This window comes from Falco peregrinus, chromosome 2 (genome assembly GCF_023634155.1).
Source record: "Falco peregrinus isolate bFalPer1 chromosome 2, bFalPer1.pri, whole genome shotgun sequence".
NCBI classification, from domain to species: domain Eukaryota; kingdom Metazoa; phylum Chordata; class Aves; order Falconiformes; family Falconidae; genus Falco; species Falco peregrinus.
In genome coordinates this window covers 122187278-122205255 of record NC_073722.1, presented here as the reverse complement: position 1 = coordinate 122205255, position 17978 = coordinate 122187278, and the positions used below count along the sequence as shown (strand labels likewise).

Sequence of the window (17978 nt, the reverse complement as noted above, 5' to 3'; positions counted from 1 at the left end):
GCCCCTTTGCAGCCACCTTTGAGATTAACGGTCAGTAACGAGCAATTGGTTCTTTTCAAAAACAATCGTTTACCTGAGGCACCCGAAACTCTTGCTTGCTACGCTAAAGTAAGGTGATCTGTTCTGTTTTCACAAATTTTAAATACCCAGTGTAACTCTGAAGCCTGAAGTGGAAAAAAGGTCTGCTATTTTCTTTCCCTCAGGAACAGAGTTATGCTGAGAATGTGTGAGCAGATAATAGCCTAATTCAAAGCTTCAGGCCAGATGTCTTCAAAATCATACTATCGCTCAAATTAGTTAAAGCATAAACAAACATTTGTGACTGACGTAGCTACGTCAAATAAGCTAATGCCTCAGTCAGCGTTACGCATTTTGGAACAGACTGAGAGAAAGCAGAATCAAAATGAAGACATTTCTTGTGTTTGTCTCCTTTTTGGTCCTGATGACCACTTTTACAGGTAGGAGTTTACATAAAACAAACCTGTGTACGTATGTAGAGCTGCAGAGCATATTATAATACTATTAGTTTGTCAGCCTTGTATTTTAGTATCTTCCTGTTTAATTTTTGATACTTAACTATTTTTGCATTGCATGCTTTCCATGATTTGATTTTTAACAATCATGCTATTGTATTCCGTATTTCACTCTCTGCATTACCACACTGTAGTCATTTATTGTAAAATCAAAAAGTTTAATTTTACTACCTTACTATTTTAATATTATTTTACCAAGGTCCTGCAAGCTAAGTGTTCAATGCAATCTGTCCTTTGCAACAAAAGTCTAACTCATTACTTTGAAAAATAATCCTAAGTAAAGCAACACAGAAAAGAACAAATAATTGGAAGAGTTACTAATGTCAGTGGTTAGATGGTGCTGTTATATTTCCTCATTTTAGAGAGTAACATGAATATGTAGGGTTTGCTTCATACTGGTAGAACTAGAGAAAGCACAAGTATAAAAATGGTTTAAAATTCCACTCATATCTCCTGGAATGCAGTATCCCCTGGGAAGGGGCTGTAATGAAAGAACACTTTGTATATAGACAAAAATCAGGTTTGGAGACATTTCATTTTACAACTGACAGATCAAATATTAACTTTTTGGTAATTTCAGAACTGATTTCTGCTTTTCTGTCTTTAGACACTTCACCAATTTTGACTGAAAAAGATGCCAAACAGATTCTGAGAACTCGTCGTGAAGACAGACCGAGAAAAGCTGGTTTCCCTGATGAGCCAATGAGGGTGATGATGATACTTATTTTTAAATTACATTAACTTAAAAAAACCCCAAACAAACAAAATCTCCAAAACATTTGTGCTTAGTATTAAATTTCTATAGATTTAATTCCAAGCAATATGTTATGATTATCACCCTTTTAAGCAGCTGAGTTCTTCTTCTGTAAAATATTAAAAAAGCTTTTTTACATTCTTTCAATTACTGTTAAGTAGCATTCTGTAAGTGCTGAATATTGCTCAGGAAACGTACGCTTGCAGAATGTGGAAATTATTTATCATGGTTTAAAAATGCCGATTAAATTATTGAGAAGAAAGTAGCTTTTCATTTATAGAAATGTGGATTTCATCAGGTTGTTCCTGAAAAACTAAATAACAGGAAATGTCTTCTGCTTACAGTACATTCTGCACTCAAGGCAGAAAGGAGATGTAGGTGTCAGTGGTCAGTGTGGAGATTGAGGTAGTTCTCGACTAGCTTTCAAAATCACTTACTTTCATTCATTTATTTATGAATGCTACAGATAGGATGATTTGTTATGATAGTGTACAAGTTTTTAGTTGCTAGCTTTAGTGCAACTAAATTGTTTTTGCATGCAATAATTACATTTATTTATTTCTAAATCATATTATAACAAAAGAAGAATTAAAGAGCTTTCTGTTTTACTTGCTTTGACAAGATGTAACATATAATTCTGCACTTCTCAAGAGGTGCTTAAGGTATTTTAAAATTACTGCCTATTTCTTTCCAAAGTAAATAAGCTGTGCTAAAATTACATGGTTCTGAAGAGCCAAAACCCACAGAAGCTAGAAAGCACACAATAGATTGTGCATGTGTGATGAATACGAGGTGCTCAGCTCGGCAAGGTGCTGAACACTTCTGAGCTCCATGGGACACGGAGTGCTATGTGCCTGGCAGGATTGAGCTCACTGTGTGCCAGGATTGTGGACATAGCTCATGGTTTTCCAGTGGTTATTGTACATCAGCCAAAAAGAACCCACCAGGCCACACAGCACTCTCGATGCACACGTTTCTCTGTTGAGTGTGAAGGCCACAACAAATCAAAGCCGTCACAAGGATACTGCACCATGCTTGCTAACCACCTTGCACCGTGAAGACTGTACGACAGAGCCAAAACCCAGAGGCACGGGCTTCACTGCTGCCCACAGCATTCGGGACTGGGTTGGTTTCTAAGCTGCTGTTAAATGAGCCTTGTTTTTGCAAACTAGAATCATAGAATCTTGTAGGTTGGGAAAGACTTTTAAGATCATCAATTCCAACTGTTAACCCAGAACTGCCAAGGCCCTGACTGAACCGTGTCCCTAAGCACCACATCTATGTGCTTTGACTCCCTGGGCAGCCTGCTCCACCGCTGGGCCACCCTTCCAGGGAAGGAATGTTTCCAACATCCAACCTGAACCTCCTGCTGCAGCCTGAGCCCGTTCCCCCTTGTCCTGTCGCTTGTTACTCGGGAGAAGGGACCGACCCCCCCCACCTACAGCCCGTGTCAGGCAGCTGTGGGGAGCGGTATTGTCCCCCCTGAGCCCCCTCCTCTCCAGACTAAACACCCCCAGTTCCCCCAGCTGCTCCCCATCAGACTCATGGCCCAGCCCCACTGCCTGTCTCTGGACACGCTCCAGCCCCTCTGCGTCCCCCTTGGAGTGAGGGGCCCAAAGCTGAACCCAGGATTCGAGGTGTGACCTCACCAGTGGCCGAGTGCAGGGGGAGGGTCGCTGCTCCGGTCCTGCTGGCCACGCTGTTTCGGACACAAGCCAGGATGCTGTTTGCCTTCTTGGCCACCTGGGTAAGAAATTAGAAATCAGCAGGAATACAGCTCCCATCTATGCTTATGTTTAATATACCACCACAATTATATAACATCCTATATAGTAAATATAACATGTATTAAATACAAAATAAATAGAACAGTAGAGAAGTTGGATTGAATTATATCCTGTACTGCGAGAAGTTACATGTGTACATACAACGCAGCCTATGGTTTAGTTTTAGGTAGCCCTGTGAGGAGCAGGGAGTTGGACCAGATGATCCTTATGGGTCTTCCAAGCTGAGATAGGTGATGATTCTAGATGGAGAGTAGAGGGAGTTAGGGCTAGAGGTGTGTCTGATGGCTGATTTCTGTGGCTCTGTCCTTGCCACTTCCCATCCTAACGTGATTAGTAGCAAACACTTGAGGAATTCCAACCTTCTTTTTTTTTTCCTTTTTTCTATACAGCAATGTTGGCTTTCTGTAAGAAACCTCAAACATAAGAGTATTTGTTTTTCTCACTAAATGTCGAGGTTTTCTGTAGAAAAGGAACCACCTTTCAATAAAAAAACTATCCCCTTCTGCCTTGTGGAACATGAAGACTTTCCCTGTAATGAAGGTGCATGGCTGCTGTACCCCTGTGCACAGTTCTACTGCTGTCTGCAGGAGAAAAACTGATTTTGTATGGGTTCTTTGTAGCAGAATGAAATGCTGGGATGAACCCACCTTCGTTCATCTATTTTAAGCAAAAGCTTTTTGTACTAGGCCAGATCATGCTGAGCTGGGGAATTTAATTTGCAATTCTTTGTGACATTTTTTGACTTCCACAGTGTTGTTTCAGTCAAAAAGCCTGTTCAGTTACAGACAGCAAGATCTGCCATCTCTGATTATTTTAAAAATATCATTTATGTTATCAGCATGTTTTAATCTTACTTTGACTGAGACCCTGTTTTTTATCATGTCGCATCTTCTCAGTCATATAGTTCTGTTCTCCGTAAGTTCATAATGCAGTCTCACGGGGGACTCGAGCCAAGTCGCCCTGTGCCGCAAGGAGAGAAAGCACAGTAAAAGGCAGGATACCAATGCTTCCTGCTGGCACCCAGTCACCCTCTGCTCAGCACAAAGAGCAGAGAACTGGATGACAGCGGGAATTCTTGGCCAGTACAAAGGGTTTATGCTACAGCTTCCATTCCTGCGGCGCCTACTGTGCAAAGCAGTGGGGGGGTTATTTTGCAAAATCTAGTTTCCACAAAGCTTACCAGCCCACATGCGCTGGGACGTAACATTTTAAAAGTCCTGTGAAGGTCAAGTTTTTGGTACACGGCCCACTTTAGTTTAATAACTTGTTGCTTACACCAAGCCTCCTATAAAGGAGTATGGGAAATTCACATTATTTTATGTATCACAGAAAGCACAATCAGCGCTCATGCATGCTACTTATTAGAAGCCTTCAGAGTACTGCCACATGATCTTATAAGGGGTTAATGTTTTTTAATCAGCAGGAATCAATTTTCAAAAGAGGCTACAACAGACCTGTCTAAGAATCCTTCTGTGCCCTCAGCACCAAGAAAGGCTTCTGTGTGGAAATGCAAATGTGTATGAAGAATTCCTTATTTATAAATATTGTTGTGAAATTCTGGTGCAACACCTTTAATGATCTGGGTGATATCATTCACTACATATTGCTAGGTTGAGCAAGCTGACTAGCAACACCATTTCACTATATTTGATAATTTTAAGGAGTAAATTAATTGCTCTTATGTAAGCTGTAAAATTCTCCTAGTTCATTGGCCTGACATTAGACTTAAATGTCATAATGAAATTACTTTTTCTTTTCTTTAAATAGGAGTATATGCTTTACCTCCAGCGCTTGGAGCAGAGATCAGAAGAGCAATTCCTTGAACACTGGTTAAACCCACATTGCTACCCACACTGCAACAGGGATTTAGTGCATCCGATCTAATGGTTTTGTCTACCTTTCAATTGGTATATATATATTTTTTTTTTTTTTTTTTTTATGGTGCATATTTCTTTCTCCATAACAGGCAGAGCCACAAACTGGAAGAGGAGCAAATAACTAATGGCTGGAGCAAGTACCTTGTGCTGAAAGGTGCCTGGCAACAGAGCACTGGCAGGGAACATAAGTGCCCTAGGATCAGCTGTGTCAGTGTAGTTCTATTTGTGTTAATAAGACATTTGGTTATGCATTTCTCTGCTATATGGATGTAAGTTGGTGACTGCACAACATTAATGTTTCTTTCCTGTCTGCTTGTCCTCCTTTTCCAACTCATCTATTTAAGTTTTGTACTTGTTCACTTAACTCTTAGTAGGACCATGGCAGGATTAATCTTGTCATCCTTGAGATACTTAAGATGCAGTCTGACCTGCCAGGAGTTGAGCCTGTTCTGCAGTATCACAGCTATAGTAATTTGCTAGCTGCTGAGTTTTTAAATGGATTTCATTATTTAGTACACATGCTGGTAAACATTAACATAGAACATTTTCACAGAAGTTGCACAGATTATTAGTTCTGTTTATGATTTCCAACATCAGTGTAACAGGCAGCATCATTTGCTTTATTGCCTCTGTTTATCATATGCATCACAGAATTCAATTGGAAAATAGACTCCAAAGCACAGCTCAGAAACCAGGCACTACTCACAAGCCAATCAGTGACAAAATGACACATCCCAGTAGTACCCCATGCACGTTAGGTTTGTGATATGGTCATGCTTTTTTTTTCCTTCTGTGTTTTTTGCACGCACTATCAACTTACCGCTACATTAAAAAAAATGATGTATTGAGGTAAGGAGCATATAGGATTGTAAACGATAAGTATTAATCATAAACTCTTCCAATTACCCAACAGCTGTTTGTGATGCCAAAAAAAGAAGATACACCTACATCTGTGTATTTTTATCACAGGATAAGCCTTCCTGCTTGCATTCTTTAAGCAGACATGAAATTTGTCAACTGGGATAAATTTGAATCATCAACATAACAGTGATGCTCTATCACTCACAGTTAACTTTTTAATGTAAAAGTTGCAAATTTAGCTCTGTACTTTCAAAAGTATTTAAGCAGTGGAATACAGAGATGGTGTCTGACAGGGATGATCTGTTTCAAGAGGCAGAAAGTTTGCTTAAAATTCTGCTATCTACTTGTACCTGTACATACCTAAATACCTTTGAAGATCTGGATGTTGTGGTAGACTTTGATGGAGCTATGTTAATTCAAAATAAGACAAAGGTCTGAAACTTATTTAAAACGAAAACCATAAAATTCCCAGACCTTAGCCCTGGGAGGTAAGTTGGCAGTTTTAAAAAATCTTCTAGCTGAGACACAGTTGAAAGCTGGCTCACTTAGCTGTTGCATTTCTTCACAATAACTGCTTACAGGCAATTGTGAAGAATTAATGTTAGAAAAGTGCTTAAATGGTTTGAAGCCCTTTATACATTATTAGTATGGCCAATGTCAGCATTTTTTTTAATTATATTTTCTTTTTTTCCTGCAGATCTCTTCATGGGCGCTGAAGAGGATATATATTACGGTTGTGTTAAAGAGGACAAGATCATTCCTGCGTTGGCTGCATGCTCATTGTAGAGCCGAACCTCTTTGCAATACAGTGATACAGCAAAACTTCCAACTATAAATGGCTAGATATGTTATAGACCACCATATATTTGCTACCAGTAATGATTGCATGCATGAATAAATCAACCAAGGGTTTCCACAGTTTCTGAGGTATGGACAAGAATAAATCACTGATTAGTCCTACAGTATGCTTTTTAAGGGTACAGGTTTAGACTGCCTGAAGCAAAAGGAACTTGGAGGGAGAGATCCATAGGAAATTGGAGAATATAAGCATGAAGAGAAGACCAGCTTTCTGGACTTTGGAGGAATCCTTAATTACAGTTTCCTAGGTTAAAAACAACATTGTATGAAGACATAACATTTATGCAACACTAATCTACGTTTAATTGCCTGATGAGTATTTCATGTATTGTTTCATAATAAAAGCTTGATTCAAATCCATTTTCAGATGGCCTTTGCCTCCCATAATATACGCTGACAAAAATCACTGGAAGCAAGGCTTGGTGTTGTGAAGTCCTAAGGAAATGTCAGAGGACTTCCCAGGATCATCAGCTGGGAAGCACTGCAGTGTAGTCTAATCATTTTGTAGTTTCTCTGCACTACTTTTCCCTTTCCTTTATGATTCTGCCAGATCAGGCACATGTATCCAGCCATCCCTTTTCTGCCTGTATGCCTTGGTAACTTATGTCTTAGCATAGAATATCTTGTAAAGTCAGGTGGTAAACATGTGACATCTGCAAAACAGCATGAATGTCTTGATGGCTCTTGTATGATCCGTAATGGCAATAGAATTAGTTATGAATGGACCAAAGTAACTTTCAGAGTTCCTCACTGCAGTCACACTGAGAGCCTGAGGACTGCTAGCAAAATAAACCACAGTTTTATGAAGATGCATAAGGTAATTATTGCTGCAAAGGGCATTTGATAAGCTGAAATAGATCAACAGTCCTTTTAGAATACTTTCCTTCCAGTAAGAGGTTTCCTAGATGACTCAAGGAAATAATTTAAATCTCAAAGCTTCAAAGGCTTGCTTTCCCCTACTGTCAAAATGAAATCAGAGATTAAATCTGGGAGTGTAAAAATGTATAATCAGGCTGCTATTGTGTGCCTCGCTCATACTACTCTCAATACATAGATATCAATTTGCATATCTCTATTGAAGTTAAAGTCATTAGGTGAAATCCTGTCTCTGTTTTTTCTTGTGCAGTGAAAAATTCATGCCAATGCCAACTGTGCCAACTTCCACCCAGTGAAAACTGATTTAAGTACTTATCTGAAATAAAAGAACTCCCACCTAGTTATATTCAGTCATGAGTTAGATAACTAGTAAGGCTAAATAGTAGCTTCTAGGTCCACCTCAGTAACACTGAGCTAATCCTAAAGCAAACATGTGGAATAGAGATTGTTTATTAGTTCTAAATTTGTTTTTCTGCATTAGGGCTGAAGGATCTCATATAGGTAGCTCCAGAGAAAAGTATTATTAAGTCTAATTTACAGGGAGAAAAGTAGAAACATAGAAAGGTCAAGTACTTCCAGGTCCTTGTTCCATGTTCCCTCCCACTTCATAAGAGGAAAAATTTTGGTGTAGTCTTAATAGTCTTTAGCCCACATTTGTGCCAGGCCAATGCAATTTGTGTCACAGTTTGTGTCAGGCGAAAGGATCCAACTTGTATCTGCACTCAGATTCAAATAACAACACTACCAGTGTTTCTAGAATTCCAGCACTTCTGCTTCTTTACAAAAGTAAACTCTCTTAAAAGTATCTGCACTTCTGTTCTGCAGTAGAACTGACCATTGAAGTACCTCCTGGTACATCAAGACCAGAAAAACAGCAGATATCACACAGGAAAGTTTGAAACACAGAGAATAAAACGAGAAAAAAGTGTAAAGAAAAAGAGAGAGAACAGAAAATTATGAGGGAAAAGAAGAAAAATCTAGTCTGAAGCCTATCAGTGCCTCTGTAATCTTGTGATCATGAAGAATGTAGCCAAGATACTGCTTTTTAAGACATCCACTTCTTCTGCTAGATTTAAGCAGCCAAGTTCTCCATCCATACAAATTAAATTGGGCCCTGTAAGTAAACAGAGAAACACCCTTCAACCTATCTGAGAGACAGCCAAGGGAGAGACAGCACAGAAGACTTTAAGTTTGCTCAGCACTGGCAAACAGTGAAGTATAAAGACAGAGGGAAGGCATGAGTGTGACTACTTTAAACTCCTGCCACGGATGCTGCAGCCCCTTACCCTGCTTATTATACATTTCTGTAGGTCCATATAATATATACAAGTTTTACATGTAATCCAGCAGACTAATAAAAGAGCAGGATCTTAGGGTCAGGTATAAATAAACTAACTCAAACATTTATTATGACTCAGCAGTGAAAAAACTCATACTAATTAGCATAAAAAGTTAACACTGCATAAACATTATATTTAGTTATAGCTACAGAAATTATGTAATCAAGCTCTTTTCAGAGCCCTTAGTGTGGCTGCTCTGCTGCGTTTTTATTCTCTTCCTTTACACAGATCCTTCCTTCAAAGCCATGTTGTGCTTGAAATCATCCAAAGTTGAACTAGACCAAGTGTGTTCAAGGACTACTTGGAGGTTTATTTTTCTCCATGTCACATCTTGGGGGAAAATGCTAGACTTGTGCACATGCACACAAACCATTAGCTTTCTTACTGGGTGAAGATTTATGACAGTCTATATGACATTAAGTAATTAGAATTTGCAAGCAAAACCCATGGGAGGGCTTAATATAATGAAAATAGGAAGAACAAGTGTTGTGAAAGTTGTATACTGAAGATGGGAAAAGAGGCAAAATAGTTTGTTTCCAAATGCTTTTGCAGAAAAGAATTACAACAGACTTGGGAAAATCTTTCATCTGTGAAAGAGATAAACGTATCACTGGCTTTAATCGCTCACTTGTTTTATATTTCAGTGCCTGCTGTCTTTTCTCATCTGAAAAACAGCCCACTAGATGCCACTGTTTCTGCGTATAAACGGCATCAGAGCCCCCAACGGCCGTTTGATTCCAAACGCTGCATCCCCCCTTCTCCCCTCTTGGGTTTTTACTTCTTCTCCTAAAATGTTCAGCTCAGATGATTGAAATAAGAAGTCACCTCTGAACCGTACAAGAAAAAAAAAAAAGACCTTTAGCAAATGGCTGATTTTTTTTCCCCCTTTGGATCCAAGACTGCTGTGGATGTTAGTGTGGGATCTGCCTGGTTATGTGAGTACGCTTAATTAATGCCATAGAAAGAAATGGTTGAAGATTTCTGCACAGTACATTGTAGTGGCTTGTGACTTTTTACTGTCTGCCATGCAAACACAGATCCTAAGAAAGAATTTTGTGTGTTTGCAGGAGCTCTTCCCTCTCAGAGTAGGTCCCATTTGATCTACCTTCAGTAAGCCCAAAATGTAATCTGCAGACATTTTACTATATGGTAAAAACATCACTTTTCACAGCATGACATTAGCTTACTACATTTATTATCTTTAGGAGCTTGAAGGACTGTGTTAGGTGCTGTACAAACCCAAACTGAAAAAGCATACTGTGCCCAGGGCCTGAAATGTAGTACACCTCTATAAAGAGTAGATAAATAATATCAAGTGTAATTTCAATACACAACTGTTCAGGGCAAAGAGACAAAGGCTGGAATTTTTGAAAGCATCAACTTCTTCAGCAAGGCCAAGGCTAGAAGATTTTATCACAGTCAGACAAACGGTGTATTAAGCAGTTCTACTATTGCCACTAAGCAATGCAGCAGTTCAACTACTGGGCTACTTCAACCAGACCAGTTTACTGTTCAGGAGAACATGTACTAGAAGTACTGTTCACCTTACTTACTAAGGCTGGAATTTCCAGAAATTTCACTCAAAGCAAGTTAATCACTTGCTTTATTTGAAATGCACTTCTACAGTGGTGAAGGTAATGGTAAATGCAAAATTAAACTCACCAGTTCATATTTTAGATGATAGAGCATTTGCTTGCTTCTCATGGAGGCCAAGCAAGTGAGTGTCCCCCTCTGCCCATGACAACAGTACTGCTTCTCTGGAGCATTTCTGAAAGTGAACCTGAAAGACAGAGACAAAGCAAATGCCTATAACACTCCAAAATGAAATAACAGAAATGTTTTCCTGCAGTGCTTTGGGGCTTTTTTTGCAATAGTTACAGCCTTGGTTTGAATGTTAGAATCTTGTTTTGAATGAAGACTTGTTACTCTGTCTTAGTGAATGAATGAATGCATAAATAACTTCTGAAGCTGTGGGGTGAAACTGGATTTGTGATCACTGCAGTAGGAAACTAGCTTAAATTCTCAGTAAAAACTTAATTTTAATGACTAAAGAGATCAGAGTGGACTTCAGAAGGGTATCCGAGCCTTTTATGGTCTATAAAGAGTAGAAAATCTTGTGAGAACTGTGTCTTGAGATTCCTGGTATGTGATTAGAAATGCTGAGTGATCTGTCTCCTTTCTGGCATTTTAATCCTTTTTCAGGTCTGGGGGTAAAGATGTGTACTAAAATGAAAAAACAGTAAAAAGCAGAAAAGGTTCAATGAACTTTGAGCTAATACAACTGTCTATTCTATCAAATAGGCATGTCCAGCCTAGTGTAGGCTCAACATGAAACCAAAAGTTTGAAGTACTGGTATTGCTGCAAATCTCAAGCTCATCTTGGTACTTCCCATCTTCCCCGCCCCCCCCTCCCCCCCCCCCCCCCCCCCCCCCCCCGGATATTTCAGTGATGATCAGTTGAAGTACTTTTTTTTTCCAAATCTGGGGGGATTTGGATCCAAGGATTCATTTGGGCATTTCTGTCTTGCACAATGTATGCAACATAAGCATCATACACATGCCTTTATTAAACTGAGTAAGCCAACCTTAAATACAGGAGATCTTAGACCAAGGAAAAAGTGGGGCAGACTACTGCTTCATTTTACATTTTTCAGAGAAGAGCAAGTATTGACTGGCTTTAAAAAATCAGTTGAGCAAAATGCTCCAAATGCTCACAACGTATTCAGCTTAGAGACTGGCTCTTGAACTCTTTTGGTGTAATTGAATATATGCCTATAGTGCCTATGGAACAGAGACCAGAATCCAGCCCACAAAACGCCTGAATTATCAGATCCACAGCACTTCTACTGTCCAGACACCAACAGAGCCCAACATTCCACTTAATGCGATCAGGATGTACTTCTATATACCTCCCATACACTGTATAGGATTAGTTCCAATGTCAGTAATAAACTTCAAGCAGATCAGAAAAATTATTCACATACATAATTATTTGCAGAGTAAGAGCTTGTCCTAGTTATTTAAGATATGCAGTTCTAGCACACAGATTTACCCAGTTCAACCAGCAGATTGCTCGTGTGTTGGTGGGCCAGTTTTACTTTCGGCCAAAACCAGCCCTAACAGACAAATCTACTCCTTTGAGTGTTGTCGCAGCCTCTACCGATCCGTAAGAGGCACAGCTTAAACTAAGCCCTGCAGAACGATGGGTTTGCCCCTCTCTGGTTGGGAGACACTGGGCCAAGCAAGGTCCATAAGATGACTATAGTAGAGCTCACCTACCTCACAGGGATCTGAGGAGCAATCAGTCGTGGGTGATTTAAATAAACAGGGTTTGCTGCATTCCTGCATAGAAAACGCACCGAACATAAAAGCAAGCCTTAGCAGCAAAAGGAACGGATCAAATGTAAATAAGGCATTCTTAAATTAATAATGAACAAAGGTGGGATTTATCTGCTCCTCCTAGGTCATGATTCCTTTAATTCTAAAGTAGATTCTCAGAATAGGCATTCTACTAGTGTCCATTTATTTTTGTTGGTTATGGAGGTACCCAAAATCTACAAAAATTGTAACTTTTTGAGCTTTCTCAAAATCTGATCCTCGGTAATTATGCAGAAACAACCGCCGTGCAGCACTGGCATGGCTATTTTTATGCTCAGACACCTGTGCTTGTGATACTTTGAACATTTTTCTCCTGGGGCTGAAAACCATTCAACACTTGTCAAGTTCTGAATTCCACGTGGCAGCATCTTTGTCCATAGCTATCCAAAGAGCCTGGCAGGTGCCTGTGGAACATTTGGGAGGGAGAATCCTCACCCCCCCACCCCACCCCCAACCACAGAGCAATATATAAAATATTAAATAAATATTTAATAAAAATAAAACCCCAAACATTTTCCTGTGCAAGCAAATCTCGCCCAGGATGTGGCAGATCCTCACAGCACGTGGTTTGGCCTTACCTTGCCTGGCATAAGGACAGAGCTCTCCTCCTTCTCCCAGCTCTTCCACCTGCTCTTTGCACTGCTCAGGGATTGCTCCATAAGTGCAGCACCGTGCAAGAAGTCTCCTGTGCAAAGCACAACACTGATCCATTCCCCCAGGAGACCCTTTGCAACCACGGGCAAGATCTGACATTCAGAGTATCCTGAGGAGGGGTAAGGCATGTAAACCCACAGGATTTTAAGCAAAATAGGTAGCAGTTTTACCTCTGACACAGACAAATCTGAAGTCTGAAATTAATCCAGGCTAATAGTATGGCCTTCAGCCCCATTCCTCTGAATCAGCTTGTGCTTGGAATATTGGTGACCTACCGTGATTCATAATGGGAGAAAGATTTCCATCCTACTCCTACACTTCTGTTATCAAAACATGGCTCATAAGCCTATAAGTAATGAGCAGAGCACTTTTTTTTTTTTTTTTTCTGGCAAAGGCTGATCAAGGTTCTGGGAAAAAAAACCCCAGTAAAAAAGAAAGACTAACACTCAGTGGCAGCCACAGGATGAGCTGCAAAAAGGGTTTTATGCTCAATTTATTGGTGCCATGGTACACACAGGAACAGCACTGGACTCTCGTTATCTGTAGGGAATGGAACACTCCATCAAAGCAGGGTCAGGCTGTTTCTGTAGTCATGGAAGAATACCAGTATGACAAATTTATAGGTCCAATGGAAGACTCTTTAATTTACTGGGAAACGACAAGGCATCTGTGGCCAACTTGTAGAAAATTTACTCCTTTATACCTTAGTTATGTGCCATTGAGTATTTACTCTGAGTCTGCGGATGTATTTATTATTCATGCAGCATCCCAACCCATCAAGGAGCCCTGCTCAGTCGGATGTGTTGGATTCCTCGCCTTTCTACAAATGAAACTGCAATGACTTAAAAACCAAAAATCTTTTCAAATGTTATGTTCGAAAAGTAAAATCTTCCTGGAAGCAACTGTCAGGTATTTAGGGTTAAATAAGATTTCTGCACAGCAAATGAAGTGTATCAGGAGACATGCCCTTTCATTCGAACACCAGCTAGACCTGTGGCCCACAACCATACATACGTATAGGGAATTGTTCATAGCAATACTGTGCAGCTGTAGGTTTGCTTCGTTTCTAGTCTATATTAGGTTATTCCATGCTGTCCTCACTGTGTTATCCTGCATTATCTACTGCTACTATTTTACACTACAGCGATACTGTATTATCGCGTGAGTCACATTTCAAATAGGTCACTGCAGAAGTCTCAGACTGCACAACAGCCAAATACCCTGATCCACAAGAATCAGAAGCCTTGAGCCTGAAAAAGAAATAATTTAGAAGTATAATTAAAAAATAAATAATCAGGATCTCGTTCTGTAAAATACGAGTAACTCTTGTCCCTGGAAGTCCAACCTTCCACAGAAGTAAAGATGCTATGGGACATGGTACTCAACCTTTTTCTTTTTTCTGTTACCAAATACAATTCCGGTAACTCCTAAATATACTCATTTCCTTACTAACACAGAAGAGGCCAACAGGCTGGTATTAAGATCTGTCTGACATGGACAAGACTACTGGTCATTATCTCCTAGAGCCACATGAAGAAACCAGAATCTCTCATTTAGAACACATGGTTCTAGCCCCCATGGACACAAAGAAAAGCTTGAAATACGAATTGCACACAGCAGATCCTGCCTGTGTCTTTAGGGAGGGAGCAGTTCCAAGATATGTGACATACCTTGTTCTTTCCAATTCTGAAATTTATTGGCAATTCTGAAGAGGGCCAGGTTAAAGTCTGAGGGCAAGAGGCAGCATGGGACACCATGGTCATAGCTTGCTGTCAGCCTGGCCAACCATGCATGCACATTTATTAATTTTCCAGTTGCAAACCCCACAATTTTAGGCTCACAGGCAACAAACTTCAGTTCAAAGCAAAAATCAAAACAAATAAATGTAGGAGATTTGTGTCTATATTTATTTTTATGTATGTATCTATTTACATATATTTGAATGTACTCTAAACTACAGACATTAAGCTTAAGTTTCAACAGTTGGTGGTTCTGAATTGCATTTCAGCATTCCAGCTGCAGAAATGAAGGTTTTCAAGAACATTTTCTGCCCAGAGTAATTTTTTTTTTTAAAGTCATCAATATCTGAGGGCATTTCAGTGATACACAAAGTTTTGCTAACGTCAGATCTATAGCACTGGAGGAGGTTTGGGGGGGTGGGGTGTTAATATCTGTTTTTTATATAAGAGCCATAGCAGAAAAAAAAGATTTCTCTTTTTTTTCCCCTTCTTCTCTGTTTACCATTTGATGCTTTAGAGCTGCTCAGGGAAAGAGAGAAAAATGTCTTCTATTTCACATTGCACAGCTGTTGCACTGCTTGAGAAAAACATTTTAAATATTAATACTGCTTTGGGGCTAAAAGCATTTCTTAAGAGACACTTCAATGCAATGAATTTCGGCAAAGTGAACAATCACAAAAATAGAGTAAGACCAAAATCCCTACAGCTGACAGTAAGCCAATTTATTTGTTTTTTGGTGCATGCCTACAGAACTCATTATGTGTGATTGTATCACAGCTTTCCAGTTCAACCTCAGTAAAGAATTACTTACAGATGCAATAGATTATGAGCTCTGCAGTCAGACTTGTCTTCGTTTTCTCACCTCAAGCTTTAAGCATGCAGCGCACTATCCCAGTGCTTTCTTCCACACCAGCTTTAGTGAACTGGGAAACTTCCCTGCTGTTTAAGGGTGCTTTTATCAGCTGCACAGCTTCCTCCACTGGGGAAATTCTGCAGCTGTGGTTAAACTGCCCAGGGAGGTTAAAGCTTTCTTACCCATTACTAGTAACGTGTCCAAGAGTGCATGCTGTGGTTGTCTCGTTTAGCTCAGCCACCGGCCATCCTGTGTAATAATCACGCCAGCTGCACCTAGGGGCAACTCACCCCAAAGATACTCACAGTGTTTCATCCTACCCAAGGAAGAAAGAAAGAGGGGTTTCCCTCAAAGTAATCTGACAGTAGATTTCAAATGGTGCACTGAACAGAGGGCACTGTTTTAACTTTGGCTGGGATCCACCCCGAGAGGCATGGGGTAGCATGGATGATACACTGCCTGGGTGTGCTAAGGGCTGCAGCATTATTTACGCACTCAGACTGCTGATGCATCTTCAGTTCCACTTTGGAAGGGAATCATCCTGCACGGTCTGAAATTCATGGCTGCCAAGGGGTAGGAGGAGGCTACTTCTATCATCTCAGTTACTCACCTATTTCCTATTTACCAGGGATAACAAATGTGCAGGCCACCTAGGTAATTCATTCGCAAGCTTTTAATTCTGCTCCCTATGCGCCGACAGCTTTGCTGTTGAAACCACAGTCTCTCCAGAGCAGGTCTGAAGCGAACAGCACCTGTGGCACCAGTCTGTCAGCGGCAGGACACACATGTGCCCGGAATGACTTGCCTGAGCAGAAGAAATGGATTACAGCTCTGGGCTACACACAGTAAATCACCAGCACAGAGAGAGAAGCACGAGGACAACAGAAATACCAAAACGTGCTTTTTTAGAGCATGATTCCTTAAATTAAACAAGACAAGAAAATATATGAAAAGACAGCAAGGTGACTTTTTCCTTAACTGTTGCTCCAGTTTAAGCACGTGTCCCATTTATTTTCAGCTTTGCTCTTCTGCTATTTCTATCCTATGAGAGATGGTTACAGAGCACTATCAGCAGAGGATGACTACAAAAGATGCTGTGCATTTATTAGCTTATGCTTTTTTTTGAAATTTCCTTTTATTTTTAGAATTCAGTTACGGAAGTGATGTTCCCTGTTAAAACCCAGGTCCTGCTATGGTGCGGTGTACAAACACCTCCCCATATAACGTTGCTATACATTATTTAGACAACTTACTACTTTGGACTGCAATGGCTGCGTTCACCCACGTGGTGACAGAGTTGATTAGATGTTGCAATTATAGTGGTTACTGCCAATCAGGGAGATCAGCATTTACCATAACATTAGCATTCAGACATTGTTCACTTCATTTGCCTCATGACCAGATTTTACTATCTCCAAACCTCACCTTCTGATCTCCTTTGCTATCACAGGAACAATGCATGCCACAGCTCAAATTGATTGTTATTAGGCTGGGGTACTTGGGAACTATAAATACATCACCTCAACTGTCCTAAAATTTTCAGGGTGGAATAATGAACTGCACACCCTGAGCAAACCTGTAAATAAAGTATCTTACTTCTGCTTAAATTAGCACTAAGAGTTTGCATTTAACTAAAAAGCTCTACAATGGTGTATTATTATTAAGAGCCATACTTTCAACAGAACCGTAAGGTAAAATTGAAGATTTAATGCTTCCAAAAACGCAAGCTCACATTAAGAAACTGTGTGCACCACTCAACTACCAGAGAGCCAGCCTCCCCAAACCAGGAATAAGGCAGTCCACATGTATGCAGGCACAGAAAATCGTTCCACCAAAGTTTATACAAGGAAAATAGAATCCACTATTCTAGAAGAAGTGTCATAAAGTTTGATGTGCCTATTTAAAAGCGTTTGGAACAGATATTCCCTGCCTCTGACCAGGCAGAAATGTCTTTGCTCCCAGCTTTAACATGCCAATCCTGGGGGAAGGAATTACACTTTCTGGCATTTTGGACAACAGGGGACAAAGTTGGAAGGAGCCCAAGCGGGAATAAAGCTGAGGGGGGTGTGACGGGAGGGAGCGAGGGCTGGAAACACAAGGCCTTTGGCTGTATTTTGATTGAATCAGGTGAGGCCAGCAGGGACAAACACTGGGCTGGCTTCTGAGAGCAGAGCCCCTGCCTACGGTCTGTGTGGAAACAGCGTCCCAGCTTTGCTCTTTGATCCTTCAGCTTAATTCAATCCAGGGACAAATCAATAGTGAAACTGGGTGTGTAGGTGCAGGTGTGCACATACGTTGGGGGGGGTGGATGGAAGGATGGAGACAATGGGCAATCAGTGCCGTCCCTCTTCCCAGCACGTTTCATCCCTGTGCTGCCCCAGCCAGCTCCCGTTCCTGTCACACCTTCCCAGGGCCCAGGTCTGACACACAGGGGACCTTTTTTTCAACCCCAAGAGCTTATAGAAGCA

At 40.4% G+C, this 17978-nt stretch overlaps 1 protein-coding gene across 1 annotated transcript; it reads left to right on the top strand.

Moving 5' to 3' along the window:
- The first annotated feature begins 323 nt into the window (after window positions 1-323).
- Window positions 324-7047, top strand: C2H17orf67 (chromosome 2 C17orf67 homolog). The gene is made up of 4 exons (XM_005230708.3): window positions 324-458; window positions 1141-1241; window positions 4842-4981; window positions 6510-7047. The coding sequence occupies exons 1-3, from the start codon at window positions 404-406 to the stop codon at window positions 4956-4958; spliced, it is 273 nt and encodes a 90-aa protein (XP_005230765.1). The 5' UTR covers window positions 324-403; the 3' UTR covers window positions 4959-4981; window positions 6510-7047.
- Window positions 7048-17978: the final 10931 nt, after the last annotated feature.